General features: G+C 47.4%; 1 protein-coding gene across 1 annotated transcript in view; it reads right to left on the bottom strand.

Moving 5' to 3' along the window:
* Window positions 1–12,048, bottom strand: part of LOC144826180 (uncharacterized) — a 215,762-nt gene that overhangs the window by 157,093 nt on the left and 46,621 nt on the right. The window contains exon 3 of the mRNA XM_078684574.1: window positions 7,702–7,812. Coding sequence (XP_078540700.1) covers window positions 7,702–7,812 — 111 coding nt within the window. The remainder of the gene's footprint in view (window positions 1–7,701; window positions 7,813–12,048) is intronic.

Here is a 12,048-nt window from a genome sequence, read left to right as displayed (position 1 = left end):
TGGCCATAATTAAATGTAGCGCGCACCGAAAAGTGACAGATGATGTTGGTCATGGTAATGCGTTTGCAGACGAAACTGCTAAAGAGACAGCTAGAGATCTGACAAATCGAATGTACGTTGCGAATTCGGTAAGATGGCCAGCCGAGACTAGCATGTGTGAGGACACAGTTGAAAGTGTGAAGGAAATACAGAATGAGGCCACTGAAATGGAAAAGACTAAGTGGAAAGAAAGAACGGGAAAGTTAGACGAGAATGGATGTTGGGTTGACTTGTCAGAGAAACAGAGATGGATGTTACCGGATGCATATGTGCTTGCTGTTGTTACAATGGCCCATGGCACAGCACATATTAGCTCGAAGGGCATATGCAAGTTGTTGTCTCCTGTATGGAAGAATGATGGGATTACTGAATGTGCAGAGAGAGTGGTTAAGAATTGCATGGTATGTTTGATGCATAATCCCGGTAAGGGCACCCCCACTCCACCTGGTCATTTTGCCCCTCCTACATGTCCTTTCGAAGTTATTCAATTGGACTTCATCCATATGGAGAGATGCAACAATTTGAAGTATGTTTTGGTCGTAGTATGCGCATTCTCCAGATGGATTGAGGCTTACCCTCTTAAGGATAATACTGCTCTATCCACAGCTAAAATTCTGCTCAAAGAGTATTTCCCCAAGTACGGCATGCCTCGGATTGTATGGTCGGACAACGGAAGTGAGTTTGTGGAAGTGTGATGAAGAGTGTGTGTCGTGGTTTAGGAATATCCCAAAAATTTCATAGTGCTAATCATCCTCAGTCAGCAGGTTTGGTGGAAGGATATAATGGCACCCTGAAATTGAAGCTTGCTAAAATCCAGGCAACGACTGGTTTATCATGGCCCGACGCTTTGCCTCTAGCTCTCTTATCGACCAGGGCTACTGACACTCTCGAGTAGGGCTTAGCCCATATGAGATTGTGTTCGGCCGTCCTGCGAACATTTGGGGGGTTCCGAGACCTAAAGAATTGAACAGACTTGAATATCCAATGTTGATTGATTATCTATATGATCTGACTGCTAAATTGAGTTTGATTCATCAACAGGTCTTTGAGGCTCTGCCGTCACAAACAGAGGGTCCTGGTCATCGGCTCCAACCAGGGGGCTGGGTCCTCACCCGTAATTTCGGACGAAAACGTCACCTTGAGCCGAGATTTGTGGGACCCTTCCAGGTGCTACTAGCCACGAGGACGGCGGTTCGGCTGGAGGGACGAAAACACTGGGTGCATGCCACCCACACCAAGAAGGTTCCGCTTCCTCTTCCTCTGCCGGCAGACACATGGATACGTAAAGGTTTTTCCTCGTCTGAAACTGACGTTCCCCAGCGCTTTGTCCCATTTAGCGAAGCTCAGCTCATAGGGAACACTTCAGTTTTATCTGACACCCCTGTTGATTCCTCTCAAACAATTTCCTTTCCTTCACCATTGAAGAATTCAAGTACTGAACAATTGCCTGAACAATCGAACACTCTTTCGCCATCCAATCCACTGTTTGAAGATCAGACTCGACCCGGAAGAAACCGATACTTTCTTCTTACACGCAATAAAGATGAATACATTTTTTATTATTTTGATTTCAAAATACCCCCTCACATTTTGCCTTGACCATTGTGGACATTTTATTATGTATGTATTTCTTTTCCAGAACAGCTAGGAGACGTATATAAAATTGATTATTTAACTGATTAAAACCTGCCATCTGGGTTGGCCGTAGGGCCGCGCGGGTACTTCTTTCTGTTTAGCAGTTATTGACATTAGGTCAATTTCTTTTGTCGATTTCTGGGAACTCCTGGGAATTGATAATCGCTACTCAGAACGAAGTGCGTCAAGAACGTTGCGGACGGTTGTTAGAGGATGGAGTTCTCCAAGCTGTCGAAGCTAGAGGAAAAGGCAGCGCAAAGATCTAAATTGTACAGCACATTTCGAACAAAATGTTTTTTATTACAGATTTTCATGTTGTTCCTAACTGTTTCTATGCTGCTGGTGGGTGGAGTATATTTTGGTTTTCAATCATTACTGCCTTCTGCCTTACCTACCTCTCCTTCTCACGATCTAAATTTCGTCTATACTGTTTCTCCACATTCTTTTCACCTACTGCCCCAACATGAGCAAGTCAGACGTGCGGAATTTAGAAACAATTCCTTTGTGCAACTTTTGCATCAGCATCAGTTGGTGGTAAATACTACAAATTGTTGGGTGTGTGGGCTAATGCCACATACCATGGACAGGGGTATCCCATATTTGGTTCTTCCGTACAGCCCCCAAGGGTCAGCTCGGGCATTTCAAATCATGTCCGTAGTGCACTAGATTCCTACCCCCATCGAGAGCCACGCTCAGCAAGCTTTGGTCCTGGCCCATACCATAAGTCTCTGGCGATAGCGATGGCTGATCTAGATAGAGACATTTTTGATGCTTCGCTCATCCCAGAGGAGGAAGTGCAGGCCTATAAGTACCTTAGTGAGGCTGAGTATAGTATATCAGTGGGTGATAGGCAGCTTAAAAGCTCATCTCCGATCTGGATTGTACCTCACCTAGGCCACTTTTGTCTGCAAGGTCGTGGCCGAAATCCAAGAGCCCAGCTTGGGAAGAGTGCTTGTGTGGATACTTACGTTCTACCGATGCTCTTTTCCCCTGTCTTTCTGACTGCCAAGGGTACCTATTTTGTATGTTATGACCGAGCATATACGTGGTTACCTCATGACTTCTCAGGTACCTGCTATATTGCAAATCTCTTGCCCCCGACTTTCACTGTTGCTGCCCACTATCACAAAATCAGAGTTGTGAGAGGCGTCATTAGTAAAGAGGATACTTCCGGTCAAGAAGCAGGAGACTTCTTCAAGGGTTTCCTACCGTTTTGGGGCCCTATGGTCAATAGCAGAAATCTGAGACAGTTAACTCGTGTAGTAGAGTCAACCGCTAACATAACTGCAAGCGCCCTTGGTAATCTGACAGCAGAGCTTCAAGCGGATAGGCTTATGACGTTACAGAACCGTATGGTTCTAGACATTGTTCTAGCAGATAGAGGTGGTGTGTGCAAAGTCATCCATTCGAGCTGCTGTATATTCATACCGGATAACGCTCCAACGGTTTATCAAGCCATCTCCAAGTTGCACAAAATCTCGGAGTCCATACACGTGGACGAGGGAGATTGGACGCTTCTAGGATGGTTTTGGAATCTAATGTCGACTTGGGGTTGGAAGATTCTCATGGTTATAGGGGTTGTTGTGACGTTTCTGTTCACGTGTTGCCTTTGTGTACAGTGTGGTCCTGCCTTATGTGGCCTTTGTGCTACAACGTGTATAAGAAGGCCATCTGTTACCAAAGAGGCATTGATGGATAGAATTATGTTCCAACAACATCTAAATGATCTGATGAGAATCGAGATTGACTCCGACTTCGACTAGTTCTTGCCTACATGAGGGCAAAAGGAGCGTCTGAGGTTCCGTGAAAATCGATACGACGTTTTGGGCATCGCCGAATATGGACGAGTGTGGTATCTATGAACCGTAAATGACGAGTTTAGTAAGTGTACACGGTATCGCCATGCTACCCAGAAGAGTTCGTCTCATTTACAGGTTTTTTCCAATGAACCCTCGGGTTCCATTGTAGATACGGCATCCATTTTGTTTCTTGCCCTCACGTAGTCAGCGAACAGGCAACTGTCCGCATCGTGACCTTTTGTTCCCAAGCTTCACGGAAGAAGCATATGCCTTTTTCATGCGTCTTTTATGAGTAGGGGGAGGAAACTGCTAAAGCAGTTGCCTCCGCTCGAAGGTGATTCTGCCGTGCCGGTCTATTGTTTCAGCCTCGCACGTGCTGAGATCAAGCCCTTTTAAGCTACGATTACGCATCCAATATTATCCTCACACTCTCTCCTCCCTGTTGTCGGACTTCCCTGCAGCTGTTCTTGTCTCTTTCTCTTGCTTATTTACAACTTAAGTGGAATGTACCTAATGGTGGGAAGATGTGCTTTTACAGTTGGAACTGGTGATGTTAATGTAATTATGTTCCGGGGTTCTGAATACATGAAAGCGATCCTTTTGAATTTTACTGTGGGAACTGAGCTGTAACCTTTTGCTTACATATTGTGCAATGACAAGATCTTGTATAAAAGAGAGCGACACACAAATGCAATTTGAAGCAGACTCTTGGAACCTACACTCTGTTGTACTTCTCATGACTTTTGCATCCCTGCAGTAATAAACGCTGATCTTTGACGCCGAAGGAAGTCTCCCGTGTCTCTGTCTTTAGTGCGCCAGAACAGGTATCCCACGAAGGTTTTAGGTGTTGTTCCCTGGCACCGCTGGGCATTAAATAGTCCAGTCCTTCAGTGGTCCTCTTTCTCCCGGCTCACATTATTGCAGAAGGTCCTCTTTCTCCCGGCTCACATTATTGCAGAAGGTCCTCTTTCTCCCGGCTCACATCATTGCAGAAGGTTCTCTTTTTCCCAGCTCACATCATTGCAGAATGTTCTCTTTCTCCCAGCTCAGATCATTGCAGAAGGTTCTCTTTCTCCCAGCTCACATCCTTGCAGAAGGTTCTCTTTCTCCCAGCTCACATCATTGCAGAAGGTTCTCTTTCTCCCGGCTCACATCATTGCAGAAGGTTCTCTTTCTCCCGGCTCACAGTATTGCAGGACGTGCGCTTTCTCAAGGCTCACACGATTGTAGAATGTCCTCTTTCTCCCAGCTCATGCCAGTGTAGAATGTCCCCTTTCTCCCGGCTCCCATCTTTGCTAAAGGTCCTCTTTCTCCCGGCTCACACTATCGCAGAAGGTCCTCTTTCTCCCGGCTCACACCATCGCAGAAGGTCCTCTTTCTTCACTGTAGGTTAAAGATGTAAGGATCTTACACCATAGACCACATGCTCCAAAATGCACAATATACTGTACGGCTTTCATTGGCCTCTGCGAGTGCTTAGCAGTCTGTCACATTCTAGTCCACCATTTTCTTCCTCCCTGCACCACCGCAAACAGGGACCAACCATATGCAGATCAGCCAAGAGTAATGACCAATGGATCCCATTACGCAAACATTCCAACCCTTGTTTACTCCTCTGGGAGATGCATTAAATGTATTGGGTATGCCCAGACATGTTTCCTAACCTCTCTGTGCAGCAGGACTGAGGCTGCAGGTCGTTGATAAGTCCCAGCGAGGCTGAAACTGGTCTGCGGCTGCTTATCTTCCTGTTCAGTTGGTTCCTGTCTTTGGTGGCACACAAAGCAAGAATGAGCACCCGTGGCAGACACAAAATCAAACATTCTACACATCACTTCTTTGTCGCTCTCCGTGGTTTTGCTGCTGTGATGGTGTTTCTTTGCGCTTGCATTGTTGGTTGATACCAAAGGTGATCCAACATGGTTCGCGGAGCCCATCGCTTGCAATACCCTCCCACACACCCTCCTGTTCCCAGGTCTCGAGGATCCGCCCTGATCCCAGACCCATCTAGGGGACTTCATGTTTCTGGTGTGGGTTTTAGTTTGTGACAACAGAAGGATGATGGAGGTGACAGTGTCTTGATCTGCTCCAGTTAAACCAACTGGAGTAACATGAGAATGACGAGTGAGAGAAAAGCCAGACCTAGGATCGTTGTCGTGCTGATCTGGAGAGCCGGGCGGCCCTCCTCTGGACTGCCCTGGATTGAGCAGTGAGTGGATACCAATTGCAGACTCTGCGGATGGCCACAAGAATCATTAGTACATATAGCATTTGCGCGTCCTAATTTCATTACTATTTGGCGTATGTTTTTTAACCCCCTATTTTTGCAGATTGGGGTTAGATCCGCACGCCAGGCACTTATTAAGTCCTTATCTGGTGAGTCGATTCCGCTGCTATGCAAGCTGATAACATTTTACATGCAGCTGAAAAGTGTTTGGTATCGTCAGCCGGAGATGTATTAAATTTGTATCACTTGATCTTAAGAGATCCTTTGAACAGTTTGATACCTCATAGAACAAAGTGTATATGGTATTAGGGTAATAATTAAGTAATGAACTCACTGAGACGAACCTGGGTCAGGCTTAAGTGATGCACGTTATTATTGTCCTTGAGCTGTGGAATTCATAATTATGGCACGATGGCACTTTAACATGCAATATGTGCAAGATCTTGTTACAGTAATTATTGAGGTTTTTAAAAGTAAAAACTATGTTTCTTCGATGGAATTACTATTTATTGCATGATTCGGATCCATGTTTGATTTGATGAAATATTTATGAATGGATTGGAACAAATGCTGATAATATTTGCAGTTTTTATATATCATAGGATTGTGAAGACGTTTTGATTGCAATGATTTTTATTAATCATGCAATAAAGAATTTACTTACTTACTCTGGACTGCACAGGGATGCGACGTCCTAAATCATCTGATCTGGAGAGCCGGGGCGGCCCTCCTCTGGACTGCGCTGGGATGTAACATTCTAGATCAGCTGATTGTTTTATGCGTGACCCACAGTCTGCGATTGTTGTATGTTTCATCCACAGACTGAATCCCAAATCTTTTGCTTTTCGGGTGTTTCCTATGCAGATGATACGCAAATTATCGTCTCTGTATCAGGATCCCCCTCTGTCACCATGTTACAGTTCCATACCTGCCTCCGTCAGGTCGGGGAATGGATGACTGCTAACTTTTTAAAACTTAACTCCAGCAAGACGGAGGTTTAACCCTTTGGTGCGCACACTATTTTTTGGTCACCTGACCTCTGGCCCCTGGAATTTGGACCTTTACTGACACCAGTGACCAAGGTTAAGAACGTGGTAGTCACTTTTTACTCCAAACTCTCATTTGAAAACCATGTCAACCCGGTCACCTCCCTCTCCTTCTATACGTTAAAACTCCTATGAAAAACCCTCCCTTTCATCCCGGTTGAGCTTCGTAAATTAGTGCTCACAGTGCTTGTCCTCTCCAGGACCGATTACTGTAACGGGCTCTTTATCAACTCCAGAAAAAGTGCCGAACGAAAGTGCAGGTTGTGCAGAATGCAGCGGCCGGGCTCCTGCTGAATATCCCAAGACACAAATCAGTGTCAAAGACTCTCGAAGGTTTACATTGGCTGCCAATAAACAAACGTATTGAGTTTAAGGCTCTATGTATTTTCTTTAAGACCACACAGGACATAGGGCCAGGATTTTTAAAACGGAATTTGACTCCCTACACCCCAGTACGCAATCTTCGCTCATCCTCTGCACATGATCTTATTGTTCCCAGGGTGCAAAGATGCGTCTGGCGGGTAGAAGCTTTGTATTGGGCGCAGCTAAATTGTGGAACTCTCCACCTGTAAAATTGAAACAGGAGACACATCTGTCAGCTTACAGAAAAGCGTTAAAAACGTGGTTATTCACTCACTAAAGTGCCTGTGAACCCTTAGCCATCTATGGTCTCAATGAGCAAGCGCCTTGACACCCTCGGGTGATTGTATCGTGCTCTATAAATCGCCTTTTCATTTCATTTCATTTAATCTATGCGAGAGTTCATTTGTGGACTCACCGGGCCATGGGTATTTATACTGCAGCCTACAACATGGCGCAGGAGTTGGGGTGCAGACACTCAAGCCGATGGGGCACGCAAGACATTCATGCTTCTGATCCTGTTTGAAACAGTGTGGGTGCTGTGTGGGAGTCAGACATAACCACTACTCACATATCCACCTGAGCACCTCTCACTCACCTGGAGAAGGAGCACCGCTGCTTTGCGACTCCGAGTCCTGGCGCTCCGCACAGAAGAGGTCTGGCTTCTCTTTCGGTCTTAAAGCAAAGATAGATGAGGCAATCACAGGACCTGTGATGGAAAGGGAAAAGATGTGAATTATAAATTCTGAACCCACTCTGCACTCACCAGAGACATCAGAGAGAGGGATACATCACTATGCACTCACTAAAGTCCTCAGAGAGGGGGATACATCAGTGTGCACCACACCTCCCTCTGGAACGAATCCTGGTGGCCATCGGAACTTGGACCTACCCCCACTCCGAAAGACCACGCCCGCAACCTCTGCATCATCCTAGTCAGTAACCCTCCATGAAACATCAGGTGAACGCCGTCTCCTTGACCTGCTTCTACACTCTCCGCATGCGCTGCAGAATCTACAAATGGCTCCCAATCAGTATCAGGAAAACAGTGATGCAGGCCTCATCACCAGCTGTCTGGACTACGGCAACACCCTGTAGGTTAGCACCAGCACCAAACTCATTAGAAGACTACAGACGATCCAGAACGCAGCCGCCAGACTGATCCTCAACCTGCCTAAAAGAATCCACATCTCCCAGCACCTGAGAGACCTCCACTGGCTCCCCATCCTGGAAAGATGGCAATTCAAACTACTAACCCACGCCTACAAAACCTTCCACGACCAAGGAGCAGCATACATGAACCACCACCCAAACTTCCACCAACCAAACCAGAAACCTCCGATCTGCCCACCTCACCCTCGCACAAACACCTAGGTATGTGTGTCCAGGCCTGTATGTCCAGGTCTGTGTGTCTAGGTCTGTGTGTCTAGGTCTGTATGTCCAGGCCTGTATGTCCAGGTCTGTGTGTCTAGGTCTGTGTGTCTAGGTCTGTGTGTCTAGGTCTGTATGTCCAGGTCTGTGTGTCCAGGTCTGTGTGTCCAGGTCTGTGTGTCCCGGTCTGTGTGTCTAGGTCTGTGTGTCTAGGTCTGTGTGTCCAGGTCTGTGTGTCTAGGTCTGTATGTCCAGGTCTGTGTGTCCCGGTCTGTGTGTCCCGGTCTGTGTGTCTAGGTCTGTATGTCCAGGTCTGTGTGTCCAGGTCTGTGTGTCTAGGTCTGTGTGTCTAGGTCTGTGTGTCCAGGTCTGTGTGTCCAGGTCTGTGTGTCCCGGTCTGTGTGTCTAGGTCTGTATGTCCAGGTCTGTGTGTCCAGGTCTGTGTGTCTAGGTCTGTGTGTCTAGGTCTGTGTGTCCAGGTCTGTGTGTCCAGGTCTGTGTGTCCCGGTCTGTGTGTCTAGGTCTGTATGTCCAGGTCTGTATGTCCAGGTCTGTGTGTCCAGGTCTGTGTGTCCCGGTCTGTGTGTCTAGGTCTGTATGTCCAGGTCTGTGTGTCCAGGTCTGTGTGTCTAGGTCTGTGTGTCTAGGTCTGTGTGTCTAGGTCTGTGTGTCCAGGTCTGCCTGTCTGTGCGAGTGACGGTGAGATTGTTCTCTGGTGCCCCTGCGTGTGGTGAGCTGTGCAGGACAGTCTGTGTGTCCAGGTCTGTGTGTCCAGGTCTGTGTGTCTAGGTCTGAGTGTCCAGGTCTGTGTGTCTAGGTATGTGTGTCCAGGTCTGTGTGTCTAGGTCTGTGTGTCTAGGTCTGTGTGTCCAGGTCTGTATGTCCAGGTCTGTGTGTCCAGGTCTGTGTGTCCCGGTCTGTATGTCCAGGTCTGTGTGTCCAGGTCTGTGTGTCCCGGTCTGTGTGTCTAGGTCTGTATGTCCAGGTCTGTGTGTCCAGGTCTGTGTGTCTAGGTCTGTGTGTCTAGGTCTGTGTGTCCAGGTCTGTGTGTCCAGGTCTGTGTGTCCAGGTCTGTGTGTCCAGGTCTGTGTGTCCCGGTCTGTGTGTCTAGGTCTGTATGTCTAGGTCTGTGTGTCTAGGTCTGTGTGTCCAGGTCTGTGTGTCTAGGTCTGTGTGTCTAGGTCTGTGTGTCTAGGTCTGTATGTCCAGGTCTGTGTGTCCAGGTCTGTGTGTCCAGGTCTGTGTGTCCCGGTCTGTGTGTCTAGGTCTGTATGTCCAGGTCTGTGTGTCCAGGTCTGTGTGTCCCGGTCTGTATGTCCAGGTCTGTGTGTCCCGGTCTGTGTGTCTAGGTCTGTGTGTCCAGGTCTGTGTGTCCAGGTCTGTGTGTCTAGGTCTGTGTGTCTAGGTCTGTGTGTCCAGGTCTGTGTGTCCAGGTCTGTGTGTCCCGGTCTGTGTGTCCAGGTCTGTGTGTCCAGGTCTGTGTGTCTAGGTCTGTGTGTCTAGGTCTGTGTGTCCAGGTCTGTGTGTCCAGGTCTGTGTGTCCAGGTCTGTGTGTCCCGGTCTGTGTGTCTAGGTCTGTATGTCCAGGTCTGTGTGTCCAGGTCTGTGTGTCCCGGTCTGTGTGTCTAGGTCTGTGTGTCCAGGTCTGTGTGTCCAGGTCTGTGTGTCTAGGTCTGTGTGTCTAGGTCTGTGTGTCCAGGTCTGTGTGTCTAGGTCTGTATGTCCAGGTCTGTGTGTCCAGGTCTGTGTGTCCCGGTCTGTGTGTCTAGGTCTGTATGTCCCGGTCTGTGTGTCTAGGTCTGTATGTCCAGGTCTGTGTGTCCAGGTCTGTGTGTCTAGGTCTGTGTGTCTAGGTCTGTGTGTCTAGGTCTGTGTGTCCAGGTCTGTGTGTCCCGGTCTGTGTGTCCCGGTCTGTGTGTCTAGGTCTGTATGTCCAGGTCTGTGTGTCCAGGTCTGTGTGTCCCGGTCTGTGTGTCTAGGTCTGTATGTCTAGGTCTGTATGTCTAGGTCTGTATGTCCAGGTCTGTGTGTCCAGGTCTGTGTGTCCAGGTCTGTGTGTCTAGGTCTGTGTGTCCAGGTCTGTGTATCCAGGTCATTGTGTCCAGGTCTGTGTGTCCCGGTCTGTGTGTCTAGGTCTGTGTGTCCAGGTCTGTGTGTCCAGGTCTGTGTGTCTAGGTCTGAGTGTCCAGGTCTGTGTGTCTAGGTATGTGTGTCCAGGTCTGTGTGTCTAGGTCTGTGTGTCTAGGTCTGTGTGTCCAGGTCTGTATGTCCAGGTCTGTGTGTCTAGGTCTGTGTGCGCAGGTCTGCCTGTCTGTGCGAGTGGCGGTGAGATTGTTCTCTGGTGCCCCTGCATGCGGTGAGCTGTGCAGGACTGTCTGTGTGACCTGGTCACACAGACCTGGTCACACAGACCTGGACACACAGACCTGGGCACACAAACCTTCCTGCACAGCACAAGCCACAACTTCACAGCTCACCACACAATCATTCCCACAGACTTGGCCACTCAGACGCCTACTGAACAGCGCAAGCCACAGCATCAGTGGTCACCCACATTGATAAGCACATTTTGAAACACAAACTCCGACTAAACACCACGTCAAGGCAACAAAAGTCACCACACCCTCACTTACACAGGCGTGTTCACACAAAGACCTATTGCGCACTACATGCCACAGCATCATACCTCACCACACCCTCTGTCAGAATCAGAATCAGAATCAGAATACGCTTTATTCGGTAAAAAATCCATTAATCATAAAAGCACATAAGTGACAGCATAAAATTTAGCAGTATAAACATTTTAATAATTACAGGATATTTAAAAACCATCCATTGTTTTCCTAGTTTTGACCATCAATTTCAGAAATTTCGCAATTTGCACAGTCTGTGATCTATCTGCCAACAGTTGTAGTTTGATAAAAGCAGGGCGACATTGTCTAAGGTCAAACTGTCTTAAAATTGGAAGGATCCACTTTTTCCTAATTATGCTATAATACTTGCAAAATAGTACAACATGAATAGTCCACTGGGCAGAAATATGGTCACAGGGGCATACACAAAGGTGACGTGACCAATCATTTGTATTAGGAAAGGTAACCCATATGTGCACAAGGCGTAAGTATAAAAGCAGCGTCCTATCATAAGATCCATCTATATCTTTCAGATAAGCTTGTAGCCCAGGCATGCTCAGCAGTAACTGGTGGGATCTTACTGTAGCTTTATCGATGTTACCTGTAAACCTACTATCTGCCATATATTCCATGCAGGTAGATCTCAACTCTTTCCTAGAAACTGTTGACAGGGTTTCAGGCTTATTAAAAAACTCAGGGTGCCCAATATTTGTTAAAAACACTTTTACATATGTAATCCATGGAATACGGGCAGCGCCATGGAGAGAACAACAGTCATTTATCACATTCCTATTTAGTCTTGAGGAGGTGCAGGTCCAGACTTTGTGCCATAGCAAAATGGGTTCAGTTTTCACAAGATCGGTCAAATAAGGCAAGCCAAGCTCACTATGACAAATATACGTAGCTGTACCTTTCGGTGCTGCTAGCAGATATCTCAAGAA

The sequence above is a fragment of the Lissotriton helveticus genome, chromosome 3_2, assembly GCF_964261635.1.
Source record: "Lissotriton helveticus chromosome 3_2, aLisHel1.1, whole genome shotgun sequence".
NCBI lineage: Eukaryota > Metazoa > Chordata > Amphibia > Caudata > Salamandridae > Lissotriton > Lissotriton helveticus.
Note: the sequence above shows the minus strand (reverse complement) of the source record. Positions and strands in the feature narration are given on the sequence as shown.